The 21,085-nt window shown below is 42.5% G+C and overlaps 1 protein-coding gene across 5 annotated transcripts in view; it reads right to left on the reverse strand.

Moving 5' to 3' along the window:
• Positions 1-17,673, reverse strand: part of LOC112250898 (myomegalin) — a 113,912-nt gene extending 96,239 nt beyond the window's left edge. For 3 of the 5 annotated variants that reach the window (XM_042321621.1, XM_042321613.1, XM_042321608.1), the window contains exons 1-3: positions 17,380-17,673; positions 7,178-7,230; positions 3,818-3,891 (exon numbers count right to left, since the gene is read on the reverse strand). In XM_042321621.1, the coding sequence (XP_042177555.1) occupies positions 3,818-3,891; positions 7,178-7,230; positions 17,380-17,423 (171 nt within the window). In that variant the 5' untranslated portion in view covers positions 17,424-17,673. Of the gene's footprint in view, positions 1-3,817; positions 3,892-7,177; positions 7,231-7,319; positions 8,303-8,988; positions 9,509-17,379 lie in introns of those variants that run through there. The other 2 variants (XM_042321612.1, XM_042321616.1) reach the window with 2 other exon arrangements.
• Between the last annotated feature and the right edge of the window lie 3,412 nt (positions 17,674-21,085).

Genomic DNA, 21,085 nt, shown 5'->3' on the forward strand with positions numbered 1-21,085 from the left:
TTGGGCTCTATGTATCGATCTTGTGCCACACAGCCAGAGTGCTGCTGCTGCTGCTCCACAGAAACCTGATCCATCTGTCGTAAGCACACCAATTACCAAGGGCGAACCGGGACTGAGATCCATATCGACGTGTGAATGAAGACATAGTGTGCATTCTCCTCCTCAGACTGTTCATTGCGCAGCCGCAGTTCCTCCTGCCTGTCTCACCTGGGAGGTTCCTGTTTTTCTACAGCCAAAAGACTACAATAGCCAGAAGGCTATTGACAACCAAAGCAACCATGACAGCAGTTGTTTAACATAGCAGTCAACCAGTCTCAAAATTATTAAATGTTTTGTTTCACGTAATAAAGTATATTGTCCATTTCTACTTCAAATAGAGCACACTTTGTTTATATCATGTACGAAATCATATTATTTAGAGTATGTCATTCAAATAAGTTGACCTAAGTATACCTGGATGCACATTTGAAATTACCCATTGGTTGTTACGTCGTCTCGCCTGCGCAAGGGAACACAACTCTAGCCTACTAGACTAATCAGTGGAGGGAAGACTATAGGAGTGAGCATGCTTCAGTTCGGCTAGTCGAACTCGGCTAGGCGAACCGAGTGTGCTCACATACTCCCTTAAAAGACCTTTGCTTGAAAAACAAGAAAAAAGCCGCAATATTACTGTTTGTCCATGGAGACACCATAGCTAGTATACACTACCTCAAAATAGACTGAATTAATCTAAGATAACTCAAGAAATCGGCCATTGATTCTGAAATTTTGCAGAGGAGATCTTAGTCGCGTAATTTTACATCTAACTAATATGTTTGGTGGAGTATTTGTCATTGAAAAAATTTGCATGAAAACGAGTCGTCGCTCATTGAATGAAAACAAAGTCTTTATAAAAAAAAAAAACATTCTGTTGACCAATCACTAACAAAGGGGCGTAGACTTCTGCTAAACAGACTTCGGCTTACCTCGAGAAAAAATTGTGTGTGCCCAAACAGCCCAAAAAAACCTTACCAGAGTCCAAAACGAACAAAAACATCCCAAAATGTCGTCATAATATGTGTACAAACTCTCCCTAACTGTTTCGTCTGGGAAGCATGTGGACAACTTGAGAGACCGGTCTGCTCAATCAGGACACAGACAGACTGACGTGAATACACTACTAACCTCGAGAATATTTTTTCCCCCAGTGTTATTCAAGAGCAGAATAAAAACATTTGTCATAATCATATAATCAGCTGTATACACTCTTAGGAAAAGAAAGGGTTATTCAACTGTCTCCATAGAATAACCCTTTTGGGTTCCATGTAGAAGGGCTCTAACATTGAACCCAAAAGGGTTCTACCTGGAACCAAAAATGGTTATTCAAAGGGTTCTCCTACACCTTTTTTTGTTAGAGTGTCCTGTAAATATGAAGGTCACTCGTGATTAACATTGTCTACTAAACAATAACCTTTCAAGCAGTGTTTCACTCTCTCTAAATTCTACAGCATTATAATGAGCAGCTAGAGAAACGGGCTCACGGTGCGATGGCTTCCCATCCGACAAGTTGGGGGCTGATATGAGCCGTGCGCTAGCTAGCTAGTCACAGAGAACACTGACCTATTTTCACAAGGCAAACAAAAACTACACCAAGACACAGAGACAGAGAGACAGAGAAACAGAGAGAAAGAGAGAGAGAACAAGCTATGGAGATTAAGAATGAAAAATAGGCACCGAATTCTGCCGCCTTGAACTCTATGGGCTGTGGGTCTGGGTGGGATTGTTTGGGTGTATGGCAGACAGACTGTATACGGCTGCCACTCCACTCTACAGTAATTCTACTTTAAAAGACCTTTCATATAATGTGGTTTTGGAGTACGGCACATTCAGTCTAAGGGCAACATAACAGATTAGCAATTGTAATTTGTCGTGAGGTTTTAATGGTTTAAATTATACCCAACTCTTATATCAATTTAAGTGTTTCTGTGGTCGGTTTGAATTCACATTTATAGGCAGGCATATGCCTTCAATTTCTCAAATGGACTAATAAATGCTATTTGAGAAAGGGTATTTTGACTTTCTGACTTTTTTTCCCTTGAAACCTCAGGATTGTAGTCCAGAGATGTTTGACAGTTACAAATGCTAGTCTGGCAGGTTCATGTTTCTTTGAGCTAGAGGGGGAAAGATTGACTCTTTAAACTGACACAAATTTGGAAAGAAGACAAACTTACGCACGCATGGACACACAAACACACACACACACAGGCCGTTCTGTAACCTGATATATATTTTCTCAGATCCCTCCGCTAAAACAACAGCACTAGTCTCTGTTGCTCTACAGTGAGCTTAGTGGGGGAAAAAACACACATTCAGTTCAACAGAGATACTGTGTTATATTAAATCACCATCACTGCTATAGCACCTCCAGTGACACAGAAAATTCGATAAAAAATATATATTTAGAGAAAGAGGTGTATTTAACAGATTGGACCTGCTGTTACTATGACTGACATAGTGAAGCCGTTTTTATGAATCAGTGGTTTCTGTTGTAAATATTATGCATATGAAATTACATGCAAACAAAACCCCAATGGTGGAGGCAACCGTCTTGACAACCCAAACCCTGGCATTCAAAATCCATTGTTGCCACCGAGAGCACATGGTACAAGATTTGCTATCTGGGTTATCTCAGGAAATTACATTCCCTGAACTGAAATTTGTCCCCACTGTTCTCTGTCTCTACTTTTATCTTCTCCGGTCCAAATGCAGTACCAGTGTGTGTCCAGCCTGAGACCGAGTTAGCATAGTTCTCCTCCCAGTAACTGGGTCTGTATCTGTATTGTAGTCTCTCTAGATGCCCGCATTGCTTTTCAAATGCTCTAGCTTAAGAGTCTCCGTTGCCACGGGTCTGGTTTTCGAGCATCTGCATCGCGTGATTAATCCTATCCCCTCTATGAAGCAGCCAGTTGCAGGCTGCAGACAGACTTCAAAAGGCAGCCGGAGTCGCCTCCAGAAGCCAACACACTGGATCAGTCAGCCCCCACGTCATTTCCCAGGATTCAATGCGTTGTACTAGATTGGTTTGGGGACTCTGCTACACGGTCGACTTCGTTGGGGAAAGCGAGCCTTGGATTACACCGAGTGATCAGACTGCAGGCGATGGCTTCCTGGTTTCCAAAATGATTAACCCCCAAACAAACCACGACCCTGTAACCTCCAGGCAAAATCACCCTTACACTGTTATCCCTCGCTATTGACGTTACTTCAACCATCCAGCCCCCACTACCACCCTTTCCCCCTAACCCCCATATCAAATCACAGATTCCCCATTCCTCCCTCCCCTGGAGACGATGGTAATTGAAGCAAGCACCTCTAGAGTTATATCAGAACCATAATAGCCTGGCGCTCAGCCCAGAACCTATTACAATGTCTGAGCACTAGAGGAGAGAGAAACCAACCTCCTCCATCCACAACCATAAACACCACTTACTGTATAGTAGTATACCAGCGCTACACTGCATCATTAACACAATATCATTTATTTAGATTCCTCTACTTGTGTGCTTGAGTGTATGGGCTATTTACAGGCCAGTTCTACGTGGCCATTATGCAGGAAGGATAAGGTGAGGAGAGCAAAGATATGGATTGGGGGAAGTTACAGGAGACCGGAATCTTTTTTACCCATAGTCTTCTTGACTCATAGTCAGAGGTTCCGTTACCACATGATCATCACCAACCCACCTAAAAACACGTTGTCAGACAATTCTGACAGGTCTGAACACTGACTACCACACTGTACCAGACCATAAGAATAGGAGAGAGGAAGACAAGCCCTTACCTGTTCAAACTCTCTGAGGCTGTGGGTCTGGAGAGGAGGAGGAGGGCCGTTCTCTGTCTCATTACACAAGAAATCTGGAAAAAATATAATGAAACACCTGAAAGCTGCAATAATTGTCAGGTAAAAAAAAAAATCATATTTAGTTTTAAGAAAAACACCTCTGGATTCTCACCAGGCCATCGCTCAGTCAGAACTCTTAACAGGGTTGTTAGGATCAAGTGAATTGATTTGCACTTTGCAGAAGTGTGATTGACTTGCAAAACAACAGCATGTGCGTTGCAGCTATCCTGAAAAGTCACAATCTGCAATTACTTGAATCCCGGCCTTAGTAACGGTGTGGAACTTACGTTGTCTCATTAAATTCCTATTAGTGTTTTATATACAGTGCATTCGGAAAGTATTAAGACCCCTTGACTTTTTCCACATTTTGTTACGTTACAGCCTTATTCAGAAATGGATGAAATACTATTTTTTTCTCATCAATCTACACACGATACATAATGACAAAGCAAAGACTAGTTTTAAGAAACTTTTGCTGATAAAAAAAAAGAATGGAAATATCATATTTACATAAGTATTCAGATGCCTTAGTCAGTACTTTGTTGAAGCACATTTGGCAGCGATTAGAGCCTCGAGTCTTCTTGGGTATGACGTCTGGCACACCTGTATTTGGGGATTTTCCCCCCATCTTCTCTGTAGATCCTCTCAAACTCTGTCAGGTTGGAAGGGGAGCATCGCTGCACAGATATGTTCAGGTCTCTCCAGAGATGTTCGATCGGGTTCAAGTCCGGGCTCTGGCTGGGCCACTCAAGGACATTCAGAGACTTCTCCCGAAGCCACTCCTGCGTTTTCTTGGCTCTGTGCTTAGGGTCATTGTCCTGTTGGAAGGTGAACCTTTGCCCCCGTCTGAGGTCCTGAACACTCTGGAGCAGGTTTTCATCATGGATCTCTCTATACTTCTCTCCATTCATCTTTCCCTCGATCCTGACTAGTCTCCCAGTACCTGCCGCTGAAAAACATCCCCACAGCACTAGCCTATGTGAATCTACTATTTCTTTCTCTCTGTGCAAGAAAAATATATTCCAAACATAGTCTGGGACAGTTATGGGATGCGATAGATCCCAAATTAATATAACCGCTAGCATAAAGAAATACTGTTTTAAGCAATGAGCCTGACGCAACAGATCAGAATGTTTAGCTTAAAATGTTGATAAACTATTAGGCTATTTTTTCAAATTATAAGCACAGCAATGCGCACACGGCAGTAGGCTATAAGCGCAAATGTTCCATTAGCAGAAAAACACCATTCTCAAAAGTGACCGCAAATGCGATTATGCATGTAATGCTTTTATTAAAAAGGTGGATTTTTATGGTGAAAATGATCTTCCCCCATTTCGAAACTCACACACTCCGTAAAGCGGATCATTGTGCTTCATTTTAAGAAGTTAAGTGGCCACTTTAGCTGTGAAACAAATATCATCAAAACATTTAGGCCTATGGGCTAGGCTACATCAGGCGTGCAATTATAATTTGAAAAAGTTGCATTAAAAAAGCACTGTTTTTTTGCCTTATGCTAGGCATAATTCACAAGTGATAATATATCATTCACAAGTGATAGTCTGATGGGTGACAATATTAGCCTATTCCTGATTTAATCTTGTCTTTACATATACTAAATAATATGTGTGAAATTAGTTTTGATTTAGAATGGACCATTATCATGCAGCGGTAGTACGGTCACCATAACAGCCCTAGCTGTCATGTGCTTTTTACTGAAGAACAGACTTCGTCTGGCCCCTCTACCATAAAGGCCTGATTGGTGGAGTGCTGCAGAGATGGTTGTCCTTCTTGAAGGTTCTTACATTTCCACAGAGGAACTCTGGAGCTCTGTCAGAGTGACCATCGGGTTCTTAGTCACCTCCCTGAACAAGGCCCTTCTCCCCCGATTGCTCTCCCCCGTTGGCCGGGCGGCCAACTCTAGGAAGAGTCTTGGTGGTTCCAAACTTCTTCCACTGTGTTCTTGGGGACCTTCAATGCTGCTAGAAATGTTTCGGTACCCTTCCCCAGATCTGTGCCTCGACACAATCCTTTCTCGGAGCTCTACGAACAATTCCTTGGACCTAATGGCTTGGTTTTTGCCCTGACATGCACTGTCAACTGTGGTACCTTATATAAACAAGTGTGTGCCTTTCCAAACCATGTCCAATCAATTGAATTGAACACAGTTGAACTCCAATAAAGTTGTAGAAACATCTCATGGATGATCAATGGAAACAAGGTGCACCTGTGCTCAATTTCGAGTCTCATAGCAAAGAGTCTGAATACTTTTGTAAATAAGTTTTTTTTCTGTGTTATATTTTTTATAAATGTACAAAAATGTCTCAAAACCTGTTTTCCCTTTGTCATTATGGGGTATTGTGTGTTGATTGATGAGGAACATGTTTAATTTAATACGTCTTAAAATAAGTCTGTAACGTAACAAAATATGGAAAAAGTCAAGGGGTCTGAATACTTTCTGAATGCACTGTATCACCCCTGGGCCCTGTTAAGTACTTAGCCAACATGGTACGGTCCGTTACAGCTGAAACTGCTCCAAACGGCCTAATGCCAAACTTCTCTTTAAAACGACTAAATACCAGGATCATTCCCAGGAAAACCACACAGGGATACAATAATGTGTGTTTTGTTCCTTGAGAATGGGTGTTTGGCAGATTTTGGAGGGGGTTATAGAATGAGTGGGGAGATGCGGGGTTAGGTCCCGAGGGGCTTAATCACAGAACCATTGGCAGAGCTGAAACGTCTGACAGTTCTTTAAAATCGCAGTAGGAGCTCATTACAGATTATTAAAGAGCGTTGCGTTGTGTAGAGTGTAGGCTAGGCTACAGAAGATGTCCTGGACCCAGGCCTAAAGTGTAACTGCTGGTACACAGGCCAGGCCAGGCTACGAGAAATTACACAACACCCATATGATTGACGACTGCACTGTGCCAAACGTGTACACACAGGAACTAGGAAGGGGGCACATCCAAACACATTCTAACACTTTTTTGTACTCAGAGTAATTCACAGAGGCAATAGTTGTTAAGTGACTTTAATAACTGCCGTATGGTATAAACATGTCCTTGTATGGGCGGGGTGGGTTAATAAATAAAGAGTTAAAAAGAGTTAAATAGTGAGAGGTGTAAGAGGTGTGTTTGACCAAACAGGAAGGGAGAAAAACAGCAGGATAGAAAGAGAGGGTGAAAAGTCCATTTAGTGCAAGAAAGAGAGAGAGAGAGAGAGAGAGAGACAGTCACAGAACGTGAATGGAATATTGTGTGTGTGTGATAAATGACAGAGCCAGTGTGAATCTCCACTTACCAGTCCTGTGTCCTATACTCTTGGTCCGGGCCTGCCGATCACCAGCATAGTGCCTGAAACAGACTTTTTTTAGTCAAACACACATAACATCGAACATCCGGTTTTTATTACCTCGGATAGACTGGAATATAGTTTTACTCACATCCAAAACTAACAAAAAAGTGCTAAAACTGTTTGAGCTGAGAGTATGGCCAGAATGTATTTCCTGGTCGGGTCATGTGATCAGGAAATACTATTGTGCCTACTCCCTACTAATGAAATAACACTAGTGATTAGACTATGTGGAACACAGTGAGCAGTGGAGTAGAGACTGGGTTGAGCCGAATGTGTTCACACACATGTAGCAAGCACATACTGAACATGACACTTTCTGATTTTTAAACCACACACTTCTATTTGTATTTATTTATTTAACTAGGCAAGTCAGTTAAGAACAAATTCTTATTTACAATGACGGCCTACCCCGGCCAACACCTCTCCTAACCTTGCGCCTGGGGGAACAGCTGGCCTGTATAGGCAGCATCTGAGTGTGTGTGTGTTAGTTCTAGCCGTGGAAGAAGCCTAATAACTATTCAGACAGACAGACCACCAGGTCACTGTTACTACAACAACAACAGCAGGTCTTCCCACAAAGCTGAACTTAAAAAGCCCTTACTCATCAGCACCTGTCATGGGGACCAACAGGGAAGTCGGAGTAATCAACACGGTGAACAAAATAATGAGTATACATCATTTCATTTCATTATGATTACATCAATACAATTTGGGATTTTCCCATGTGTATTGCTGCCACTAGTGTTTCTATTTGTCATTCAATGTAGTCCTTCCTATAGGAACAAACCTTCCCAGTAGATGAAACGAATCATCCAATCAGTGTTGTGACTAATGACTAACCAAAAGAACCTGATGATATGGGTTGTCTGTTCTCCCATGAGAGTGATTACTTTGATGACATAATACAGTATATTGATAGCCTTAGATCAACACACAACACAACGCCTTCAAAACAAACAGAAGCACGCCAAGCTGCTCAAAGACTAACTGTAAAAATACATTTAGATTTTCCTTTAAAAAACACATACCAGCTAGCTACACACGACTAAACCTACAACTAGTTATTCAGCCTAGTCCACATGTACTGTACACCCCCCCCCCCCTGCATATTTATTTGAACATTTTATTTGGCTCTATACTCCAGCATTTTGGATTTGAGATGAAATGTTTTATATGAGGCGACAGTACAGAATGTCACCTTTTACTTGAGGGTATTTTCATACATATCTGTTTTACCGTTAAAAAATGTAAGCACGTTATGTATGTAGTCCCCCCATTTGATTGCGAGTCTTCAAACTTGTTGGATACCTTTGCCGTTTCTTTTGGTTGTGTTTGGGATTATGTTGTGCCCAATATAAATTATTGGGAAATAATTGATTGTGTCAATTTCGAGTCACTTACTGTAAATAAGAATAGAACATGTTTCTGAAAACTTCTACATCAATGTGTATGCTACCAAAAGTTACAGGCATAAAGATCATAGCCCATCAATATATTGAACCTCCCCTGTTATTGGTAACGGTGAGAGGTTAGCATTTTTTTTGTGTGGGGGGGGGTATGCTCTTTATGCCTCTGTAACTTTCTCATTCATCATTGTTCACGATTCAATCATGATTATCCGTAATAATGGTAGCACCCACATTAATGTCGAAGTGTTCAGAGAAATATTCTATGAGGCAAATTAAGAGTTTTAGCTTCCCTCTCCAAATAAATATGCAGGGGAGTGTATATCACTGGCAGCAGAGTGAACACCTTACCTGCCCCTGTACAGAAAACCATTCATATCCAAGCCAAACCAACCAACCAACGGTTCACAGTAAATCAAAATAAAACAGACTAAAAAAAGCACTGGGAGGATTCCACAGGATTCAAGTTGCAGGGTATCCCATAAGATTCCTCCAGAGCAGTAGTATCTCCTCAATGGCTACTCCAGTTCAGTTGAGATCAGTGTTGTCCTCCTCAGACCTCAGTAAGAGCCCGTCCTGTTCCTGTACAGACCCCAGACTAGAGACAGCAGCCAGGCTGTTCGGCCACACAGCTCCCTGAGGACACGGGGCTCCAGACTGTCATTTGACGTGGCAGGCCAGCCAGAGAAAGACAGGATTCCAGTGAAACACACAGGGCCTCTCCACTCACACACACACACACACACACACACACACACACACACACACACACACACACACTGGGAGGAGTAGTGGGAAAAAGCACCAGAGCAAAGGTACACAAACACTCAGATAGAGAGAGGGAGGAAGAGGTAAAGTGTGTGTGTGCTTCTGGTTCAGCATGAAAGACAGATCTGTTCCAGCACACTCCCGACCAAACAGGCAATTCAGTATGAGGCAGTGTGTGTGTGTGTGTGTGTGTGTGTGTGTGCGCAGGTTGGTTCTCCTATCATTGTGGGGACCTAAAATCCCACAAAGTCCCCACAAGGATAGTAAAACAGGGACAATTCTCCCTTGTGGGAAAATGTCCCATGTCCCCATGAGAACAAAGGCTATTTTAAGCTTAGGGTTAGGTTAGGGTTAGGGTAAAGGATAAGTGGTTAGGGGTTAGGTATATATACATATATATATATATATACACACCTATGTGTGTGTATGTACAGTGCCTTATAAAAGTATTCATCCCCTTGGTGTTTTTCCTGTATTGGTGCATTACAACCTGTAGTTTAAATGGGTTTTTATTTGGATTTCATGTTATGGACATACACAAAATAGTCCAAATTGGTGAAGTGAAATTTAAAAAATACAAAATTGGTGCATGCATATGTATTCACCCCCTTTGCTATGAAGTCCCTAAATAACACCTGGTGCAACCAATTACCTTCATAATTAGTTAGATTACACACAAGTGGATTTTATTTAAGTGTCTCAGTATATATACACCTGTTCTAAAAGGCCCCAGAGTCTGCAACACCACTAAGCAAGGGGCACCGCCAAGCAAGCGGCACCATGAAGCCCAAGGAGCTCTCCAAACAGGTCAGGGACAAGGTTGTGGAGAAGTACAGATCAGGGTTGGGTTATAAAACAATATCCAAAACGTTGAACTACCTAAGGAGCACCACTAAATCCATTATTAAAAAATGGAAAGAACATGGCACCACAACAAACCTGCCAAGAGAGGGCCACCCACCTAAACTCATGGATCAGGCAAGGAGGGCATTAATCAGAGAGGCAACAAAGAGACCAAAGATAACCCTGAAGGAGCTGTAAAGCTGCAAAGCTCCAAAGCGGAGATTGGAGTACCTGTCCATAGGACCACTTTAAGCCGTACACTCCACAGAGCTAGGTTTTACAGACGAGTGGCCAGAAAAAAAGCCATTGCTTAAAGAAAAAAAATAAGCAAACACATTTGGTATTCGCCAAAATGCAAGTGGGAGACTTGCCCAAACATATGGAAAAAGGTACTCTGGTCAGATTAGACTACAATTGAGCTTGTCTGGCGCAAACCCAACACCTCTCATCATCCTGAGAACACCATCCCCACAGTGAAGCTTGGTGGTGTCAGCATCAGGCGGTGGGGAAGTTTTTCATCGGCAGGGACTGGGAAACTGGTCAGAATTTAAGGAATGATGGATGGCACTAAATACAGGGAAATTCTTCCAGAGATTTGAGACTGGGACGGAGGTTCACCTTCCAGCAGGACAATGACCATGAGCATACTGCTAAAGCAACACTTGAGTGGTTTAAGGGGAAACATTTAAATGTCTTGGAATGGCCTAATCAAAGCCCAGACCTCAATCCAATTGAGAATCTGTGGTATGACTTAAAGATTGCTGTACACCAGCTGAACCCATCCAAATTGTAGGAGCAGGAGCAGTTTTTCTTTGAAGAATGGGCAAAAATCCCAGTGGCTAGATGTGCCAAGCTTATAGAGACATACCCCAAGAGACTTGCAGCTGTAATTGCTGTGTCTCCCCAAAGTATTTTCTTTGGGGGGTGAATAGTTAAGCACACTCAAGTTTTCCATTTTTTTGTCTTATTTCTTGTTTGTTTCACAAGAAAAAATATTTTGCATCTTCAAAGTGGTAGATGTTGTGTAAATCAAATGATACAAACCCCCCAAAATGTAATTTTAATTCCAGGTTGTATGACAGACAAAATGAGAAATAAAATCCAGAAAATCACATTGTAGGATTTTTTATGAATTGGAAAATAAGTATTTGGTCACCTACAAACAAGCAAGATTTCTGGCTCTCACATACCTGTAACTTCTTCTTTAAGAGGCTCCTCTGTCCTCCACTCGTTACCTGTATTAATGGCACCTGTTTGAACTTGTTATCAGTATAAAAGACACCTGTCCACAACCTCAAACAGTCACACTCCAAACTCCACTATGGCCAAGACAAAAGAGCTGTCAAAGGACACCAGAAACAAAATTGTAGACCTGCACCAGGCTGGGAAGACTGAATCTGCAATAGGTAAGCAGCTTGGTTTGAAGAAATCAACTGTGGGAGCAATTATTAGGAAATGGAAGACATACAAGACCACCGATAATCTCCCTCGATCTGGGGCTCCACGCAAGATCTTACCCCGTGGGGTCAAAATGATCACAAGAACGGTGAGCAAAAATCCCAGAACCACACGGGGGGACCTAGTGAATGACCTGCAGAGAGCTGGGACCAAAGTAACAAAGCCTACTATCAGTAACACACTACGCCGCCAGGGACTAAAATCCTGCAGTGCCAGACGTGTCCCCCTGCTTAAGCCAGTACATGTCCAGGCCCGTCTGAAGTTTGCTAGAGAGCATTTGGATGATCCAGAAGAAGATTGGGAGAATGTTATATGGTCAGATGAAACCAAAATATAACTTTTTGGTAAAAACTCAACTCGTCATGTTTGGAGGACAAAGAATGCTGAGTTGCATCCAAAGAACACCATACCTACTGTGAAGCATGGGGGTGGAAACATGCTTTGGGGCTGTTTTTCTGCAAAGGGACCAGGACGACTGATCCATGTAAAGGAAAGAATGAATGGGGCCATGTATCGTGAGATTTTGAGTGAAAACCTCCTTCCATCAGCAAGGGCATTGAAGATGAAACGTGGTTGGGTCTTTCAGCATGACAATGATCCCAAACACACCGCCCGGGCAACGAAGTGGCTTCGTAAGAAGAGACATACCCCAAGAAGAGACATACCCCAACGAAGTGGCTTCGTAAGAAGCATTTCAAGGTCCTGGAGTGGCCTAGCCAGTCTCCAGATCTCAACCCCATAGAAAATCTTTGGAGGGAGTTGAAAGTCCGTGTTGCCCAGCAACAGCCCCAAAACATCACTGCTCTAGAGGAGATCTGCATGGAGGAATGGGCCAAAATACCAGCAACAGTGTGTGAAAACCTTGTGAAGACTTACGGAAAACATTTGACCTCTGTCATTGCCAACAAAGGGTATATATCAAAGTATTGAGATAAACTTTTGTTATTGATCAAATACCTTTTTTCCACCATAATTTGCAAATAAATTCATAAAAAATCCTACAATGTGATTTTCTGGATTTTTTTCCCTCATTTTGTCTGTCATAGTTGAAATGTGATAAAATGAAATGATGAAAATTACAGGCCTCTCATCTTTTTGAGAGAAGAACTTGCACAATTGGTGGCTGACTAAATACTTTTTTGACCCACTGTATGTATGTATGTATGTATGTATGTATGTATGTATGTGTGTGTGTATGAAACAAGACAGGTTCAGAGAGGCTGCAGGTAAAACAGGGGATCAGGAGATGATCTCCTCTCCAACTGAAAACAGTGATCGCTGGATGGTCCACTGCAAGTCATGCGCCGACTAGGTTTCAGATCTTTGGTGTCGCTCTAAAGAAACCTTTCACTATAGATACCTTACGGAAGAAAAACCTGCAATTTATTCTTGACCTTTTATCATGTCTTTTGTCATCGGGCTAAGAGAAGCTATGGCTGTCACCTAAGCACGCTATACTGAGAGAACTGTTGAGAAGACAAAGGGGTTCATTCCATTGGGTTTATTCCAACAGAGGGTGAATGCCATTCCATGGAAACTTTGATCAAAATATTAGGGTGTGGTCAGTGGAGTAGCTACAGTGAGGGAAAAAAGTATTTGATCCCCTGCTGATTTTGTATGTTTGCCCACTGACAAAGAAAGGATCAGTCTATAATTTTAATGGTAGGTTTATTTGAACAGTGAGAGACAGATTTACAACAAAAAAAGTTATAAATTGATTTGCATTTTAATGAGGGAAATAAGTATTTGACCCCCTCTCAATCAGAAAGATTTCTGGCTCCCAGGTGTATTTTATACAGGTAACAAGCTGAGATTAGGAGCACACTCTTAAAGCTAGTGCTCCTAATCTCAGCTTGTTACCTGTATAAAAGACACCTGTCCACAGAAGCAATCAATCAATCAGATTCCAAATTCTCCACCATGGCCAAGACCAAAGAGCTCTCCAAGGATGTCAGGGACAAGATTGTAGACCTACACAAGGCTGGAATGGGCTACAAGACCATCGCCAAGCAGCTTGGTGTGAAGGTGACAACAGTTGGTGCAATTATTCGCAAATGGAAGAAACACAAAAGAACTGTCAATCTCCCTCGGCCTGGGGCTCCATGCAAGATCTCACCTCGTGGAGTTGCAATGATCATGAGAACGGTGAGGAATCAGCCCAGAACTACATGGGAGGATCTTGTCAATGATCTCAAGGCAGCTGGGACCATAGTCACCAAGAAAACAATTTGTAACACACTACGCCGTGAAGGACTGAAATCCTGCAGCGCCCGCAAGATCCCCCTGCTCAAGAAAGCACATATACATGCCCGTCTGAAGTTTGCCAATGAACATCTGAATGATTCAGAGGACAACTGGGTGAAGGTGTTGTGGTCAGATGAGACCAAAATGGAGCTCTTTGGCATCAACTCAACTCGCCGTGTTTGGAGGAGGAACGCTGCCTATGACCCCAAGAACACCATCCCCACCGTCAAACATGGAGGTGGAAACATTATGCTTTGGGGGTGTTTTTCTGCTAAAGGGACAGGACAACTTCACCGCATCAAAGGGACGATGGACGGGGCCATGTACCGTCAAATCTTGGATGAGAACCTCCTTCCCTCAGCCAGGGCATTGAAAATGGGTCGTGGATGGGTATTCCAGCATGACAATGACCCAAAACACACGGCCAAGGCAACAAAGGAGTGGCTGAAGAAGAAGCACATTAAGGTCCTGGAGTGGCCTAGCCAGTCTCCAGACCTTAATCCCATAGAACATCTGTGGAGGGAGCTGAAGGTTTGAGTTGCCAAACGATCTGCAAAGAGGAGTGGGACAAAATCCATCCTGAGATGTGTGCAAACCTGGTGGCCAACTACAAGAAATGTCTGACCTCTGTGATTGCCAAAAAGGGTTTTGCCACTAAGTACTAGATCATGTTTGCCGAGGGATCAAATACTTATTTCCCTCATTAAAATGCAAATCAATTTATAACATTATTGACATGCGTTTTTCTGGACTATTTTGTTGTTATTCTGTCTCTCACTGTTCAAATAAATCTACCATTAAAATGATAGACTGATCATTTCTTTGTCAGTGGGCAAACGTACAGAATCAGCAGGGGGTCGAATACTTTTTTCCCTCACTGTATATGTGGGGGGGAGCAGTCAATTAGATAATGCATATTATGAATATTCTCTCTCACGCACACACACACACACACACCCGACCCCTCATCCACCCTTCACCCTCTAGCGCTCCTTATCTCTCTCTTTGTGTCTGTCTCCCTCCTCTCTCTCACACCCCCCTCTCTGAAGCATCTGCCCTCTCTAACTCGCATACCTGTCTGGCATTTCACAATTCCAACCACTGTGGAACAGGGGAGAAGAGAGGAGGCTTCCACATGCAGCTTGGGCAGGCTCCAGATAGCTATGCCCCTGCTGCACTGCATGTCTGTACAGGGGAGGAGGAGGAGAACGTTGTGATTTATTTGCACTGTTTTGTGCTGGGCTGTTATCATGTTATGTAACCACCAAAACACCTCACTGTGTATGTGATTTAACGTGTCTTGTGGTTTTCCCCCTTCCTTCAACTCTTTCTTTCCTTTCGTGACTGGCAACGTCGTTTGCGTTGCAGACATTGTCGTCCTCATCATAACTATTGATTTCATCCCAATCATGGTTACACTCCCTGCCTGCAGTGTTTCTGCTGGCCATGGGAAATCTCACACATAGCTCCGAGAAGAGTATCCAATACCAGGTCAGGTCAATTCAGGACAAGAGGTACACTACTGACCTTTGGTTGATTCTCAAATACATGATATCATGATTTATTGAACCAACATCGGTTCAATAAATGGGACCAAAATTACTGAATAGTGATTGCACTGAGAAAGTTCAGACAGTGCAAATCAACCTATGATCTGTCGTAAGAGAAAGAGAGAGAGAGAGAAATAAAGACATCTAAAGAGAGAGAGAGAAAGAGAGAGAGAGAGAGAGAGAGCAATGTATTGGTCTGGCTCTACTACAACAAGGTCACTGTAATTACCCTGACCACTCAAACCCTCCCCTTCCTCCCCCATTCTTTCCTTCCCCCTCCCTCTTCCCCATCACCTCTCCTACTGTGTTTAAACAGCTGCTCTGAACCAGCTGCTATGACAGCAGCCCACTGACAGACAGAAAACCTTGAGTCACCAAAAGGTTCCAGAAAAAGAACAAGGTCCTATTCAAGAAGCTAATAAGTGTGGATTCAGAGTGACACTGCCATGAAAAATGACAGTCTGGACCAAACCCATAATACTATTGCATATATGGGTTTGGTCTGGACCATAGAAACAGAATGAGGTTATATTCTATGTTATTATATTTCTATGTGCTGGAGTCAGACAGTGCAGTTCCAATATGTTGCCATCAAGCATCATTGGCAGCACACAAACACGTTTTACTACAAGCCCACACACATCATATGTTTCACTACAAGCCCCCCCACACACACACACACCTGATCTGAGTACAGTAGATAATATCCTTCTCTGAGTTGAGCTCAGCTGTGTGTCTGGCCATCTGTACTGAATGAAGCCCAGACAAACAGACGATGGGATGGCTCACTTGGCGCCTACTGATTAGAACCAGCTAGGTCTGTTCCTGCTACCTTCCCTGTGTTGATAGAGGGGGAGATGTAGCCGACTGTCTAATTCATTGTGTCACGTTTTTACAAGCTGTTAATGAGAGCTTTTAACACTTCCAATGTGTGGCACACAGCTGTAATGGGTGTGCTAGCTACGATGACTACAACATGTGTACAACAACAAGGTTTGCACCAACTGTCAAAATGTAAGCTCGGCAGTTCAATAAGTATCACCGATCGATTTTCAAACAAGGTTCAAATAAAATGGGTGGGGGAGGGAGTTTTGTCATTAATGGAAACATACTCCTTTGAAGTCTGATGACAGTTATCACCTATAGACCCCACAATCAATCGACTAATTGATTGCTGGATTGATATAGGCCCTAAACAAGGGGAGCAAGCAGTCAGCTGGTAGAGGGGCCAGACCAGGTCAAAGTACATCAGAAATCAAATGGCCATGGGTTAGACAAACAGACAAGACCCCTGTTCTTAAACCTCCCATCTAGTACTGACAACACCAGAGTGAATACACATTCACCATTGGAACAGCATGACCTGAGTGTTTTAGTCCAGTGTGCCAGTAAACTATATATGGCTTAGGGAAGCCACTATATCACTCAAAATGATAGTAATGCTCCTTTTATACAACAATTCATCTGTATAATAATGCAACGTTATTTTGAATACAGTCTATGCTAGTGTACCCTTTTAGATGAGTACAAGGAATGTAATGACAAAATGCAAGAGATAGATAGCAGCTGTCAACTGGACACATTTTGAAGATGTCAATATTTACAACAGGAAACACTCTTCATGTAGCTTCCAAACTTGCACAACCACATTGGGCACAATCCTCTATGTAATATTAATGTTGATACATTAGGAGAACATTATTGTTCTGCATTTCAGAGTGCAAAACCTATCATTTTCAAAAGAGCATCTTTGCATGAAAAAAACTAATTGCAATCCACACAGATGACTTGATAATCCAATGAATATCTGCTCAGTTGAATCATCAATCATATATTTACAGCATTGCAATGACTGATTAGATGGCATAGCCTACATTACCTTTCAATTCCTCTCAAAGTGCTTTCTGACACTGTCCAATCCATACTGATTTATCACGGGGGAATCCTCACGTTGGAATCTTCCCGTTACTAACCATTAATACTGTATCATCCAACCGAATCTCTCCAAGCAAGGTAGCGAATATCTCACGGAATCCGCGAAATGTTGTACAAAAGCGTCTGATGCTTTCAGTTCGTTATAATTGGTCCGTAGCTGCCAGTGGCCCCCACGGTCCAATAAATGCTGGCTGATTTCACATGCGTCATATTATGCACTTCGTCTGTGCACGTGCACCGTGATCAAAGGAAGCCGGACCCAGGACCCCAGTACATTCGAGCGCGGGTGAGGACCATTGCGCGCATGACAAAGACTCATCCATGAGAGAGCAAAAAAGGATCACATGGGTTTTCGAATGATATTACTTTTTACTAGTTTATACTATGAATTAAATGTTATAATAACATATTTGACAAACATGGATTTCGTACTAGGCCTAATGTATGGCTATGTTCCTAAATTAATGTTAGCCTATAAGCTTTTACTGCTCTGCTCAGTGTTCCTATGCCTACCTTTGCATTCACAGACTCAAATCAAATCGCTTTGTAAACAGGTGTAGACTAGCAGTGAAATGCTTACTGGCGGGCCCTTCCCAACAATGCAGAGAAAAATAATAACATGAGGAATGGAATAAATACACAATGATGAATAATAACTTAGTTATATACATGGGGTACCAATACCGAGTCGATGGGCAGGGGTAGGCCTATGAGGTAATTGAGGTAGATATGTACATGTAGGTAGGATTTAGTGACTAGTAGCAGCAGCGTATGTGATGAGTACAAAGAGTTGTGCATAAAGGGGCAATGCAGATAGTCCGGAAGGCTATTGGTTAATTATTTAAACAATTTTGCAGATTCATGGCTTGGGGGTGGAGACTGTTCAGGTGTTGGTTCCAGGCTTGGTGCACCGGTACTGCTTACTCTGCGGTAGCACAGAGAGCAGTCTATGACTTGCCTTCCTCTGACATCCGCACTGAGCTAAAGGCTGCAGCTGCCGGTTTCAACGAGAGGGACACTAATATGGAAGCTTATAATAAAATCCGCTACGACCTCTGATGAGCCATCAAACAGTCAAAATATTAATACTGGACGAAGACTGAATCCTACTACGCCGGCTCTGACGCTCGTCAGATGTGTCAGGGTTTGCCAAACTATCACAGATTATGAAGGGAATCCCAGAGGTGTTTGTCATACCGGGAGACATCCTGAAAATCGCTCTTAAGAAAAGCTTATTGTCCAATCATGTTGTTTTCTCTGTGACTGTGTTTAGGAAAACCTCCTAGTCCTTCTTAAAAATATAATTCATATGAACAAGTAGAAGGTTGCTGCAACTTGACAGGGTTTTCAACCTCCCCAAGCCCAGGAGTTTTTTGGGGAATGTTTTAAAGCCATGGGACCTGATTAGAAAAATATATTTTTCGCTACACCAATCTGGGACATTTGGTGCTGTAACGCAGACGCTGGGAGTCAGGAAGAAAGTACAGGGGGTGAATTTATTATTAAATAGACCATGGAACAATACAAAACAAGAACAGCATCTGGACTAATACCGCCTGGGGTAAGAACCAAAGGGAGTGACAGATATAGGGGAGGTAATCATAGAAGTGATGGAGTCCAGGTGAGTCTCATGAGGCGCAGGTGCGTCGTTACGTCGTTACCATCGTTACGATGGTGGCAGGTGTGCGTAATAATAAGTAAACTGGTGACAATGAGCGCCAGAGAGGAGGAGGGGGAGTGACTGTCACGTCTACTCCCGCTCCTCCTCTCTGGCGCTCGTTGTCGCCAGTTGTCTAATCATCATGCACACCTGCCACCATCATTACGTGCACCTGCACCTCATGACACTCACCTGGACTCCATCACTTTCTTGATTACCTCCCCTATATCAGTCACTCTCCTTGGTTCTTTCCTCAAGTGTTATTGACTCGATGTGCGTGAGGTCATAAAACCCCCCACCATGCCTCTCCCGCCTTGCGGGAAGGAGAGCTATCTCTGTAGAACTGTGATCCACTGTAACCTGATCCTCAGAGGCCAGTCATGAAACTCCCCTTGGTTCTTTCCTCAGGTGTTATTGATTCTGTTTTCATGTTGGTGCGTTGTTTGTGTTTCGTGTTCATTGTTTCTTTTATTTATTAAAACACTCACTCCCTGAACTTGCTTCCCGACTCTCAGCGCACATCGTTACAAACGTGCACTCCAGTCGATCTGAAATGTTGGCTGCAACCTGGACTTAGGGGTAGACGTAACATAGTAAATGTAAATCTGTGACACTAAAATTAGTATGATATGTTCCATTTCTTATGGTTTGTATTCATTTGTGGATGTCCATCATCCATTTCATATATGTTCCAAATGACAATTTGTATGATATGTTAAGAATTGCAAGTTGTACAATATGCCAATTGCAATACTTACATATTACAAATTGTAATTTGTTGTGTCTAACGTTAGCTAGGTGGCTTGGTGGCTAATATTAGCTTGGCTAGGGGTTAGGGTTTAGGTTGGAGTTAAGGTTAGGATTAGGAATTAGTGTTAGGGGAAAGGGAAGGGTTAGTTGACATGCTAAGTAGTTGCAAATGAGCTAAAGTTAGTACGTATTTGCAAAGTTGCTAATATCCTCAAGTTGTCCGTGATGTGATTCGAACATGGTACCAATCCTCCCTGAACAACCTCCCTCCTTCATTTTGGGCTTAAGTCACCTTGCCTTACTTAAAAGGGCACTTCCCAAAAATGCAAAGACAAAAATATAGAAAAATAATAACACAAGGAATAAATACACAATGAGTAACGATAACTTGGCTATATACACAGGGTACCAGTACCGAGTCGATGTGCAGAGGTACGAGGTAATTGAGGTAGATACTGTATGTACATATAGGTACCGTAAGAGGGTAAAGTGACTATGCAGCAGGATAGATAATAAACAGTGGCAGCAGAGTGTATGTGATAAATCACAAGAGTTTGTGCAAAAAAGAGTAAATGCAGATAGTCCGGGTAGCTACTTGATTAACTATTTCGTAGTCTTATGGCTTGGGGGTAGAAGCTGTTCAGGGTCCTGTTTGTTCCAGACTTGCCAGCCAACCAGAAAAGCAAGATGAAGCAATTCATGGCTTCTTGAAAGTCGGGACAATCCTTGTCCTGCAAAGAAACATCATTTGTATATTTGAACATTTTTATTTTGCAAGCAGTAGGCATTTATAATTAAATGTGGAGTGGAACTTAATTGTCAAATGCCCGCGTACCTTTAAAATGATTTGGCAATCATACTTTTTTTTTTAAACACAGTTTCCATCATCATTTGTCACAATAAAGAAAGTTAAACAAAAGAAAGATCCACCCCTGATGAACGATATGTAGTGAGGTGCGTACTGGCGGCAGAGAAGTCAGGCGCAGGAGAGCGAAAAACTGATTTACAACGGTGTCGTTTAATATCCATAAACCACCGTCAACAGAACAATACAATAAATTGGTCAAATAAAACCTGGTAAATACCAGCATACCGTGTATAAGCACTTACAAGAAACAATCGCTGACAAGGACATGGGGTGGAACAGAGGGTTAAATACACAACATGTAATTGATGGGATTGGAACCAGGTGTGATGGAAGACAAGACAAAACCAATGGAAAATGAAAAGTGGATCAGCG

The sequence above is a fragment of the Oncorhynchus tshawytscha genome, linkage group LG01 (assembly GCF_018296145.1).
Source record: "Oncorhynchus tshawytscha isolate Ot180627B linkage group LG01, Otsh_v2.0, whole genome shotgun sequence".
NCBI classification, from domain to species: domain Eukaryota; kingdom Metazoa; phylum Chordata; class Actinopteri; order Salmoniformes; family Salmonidae; genus Oncorhynchus; species Oncorhynchus tshawytscha.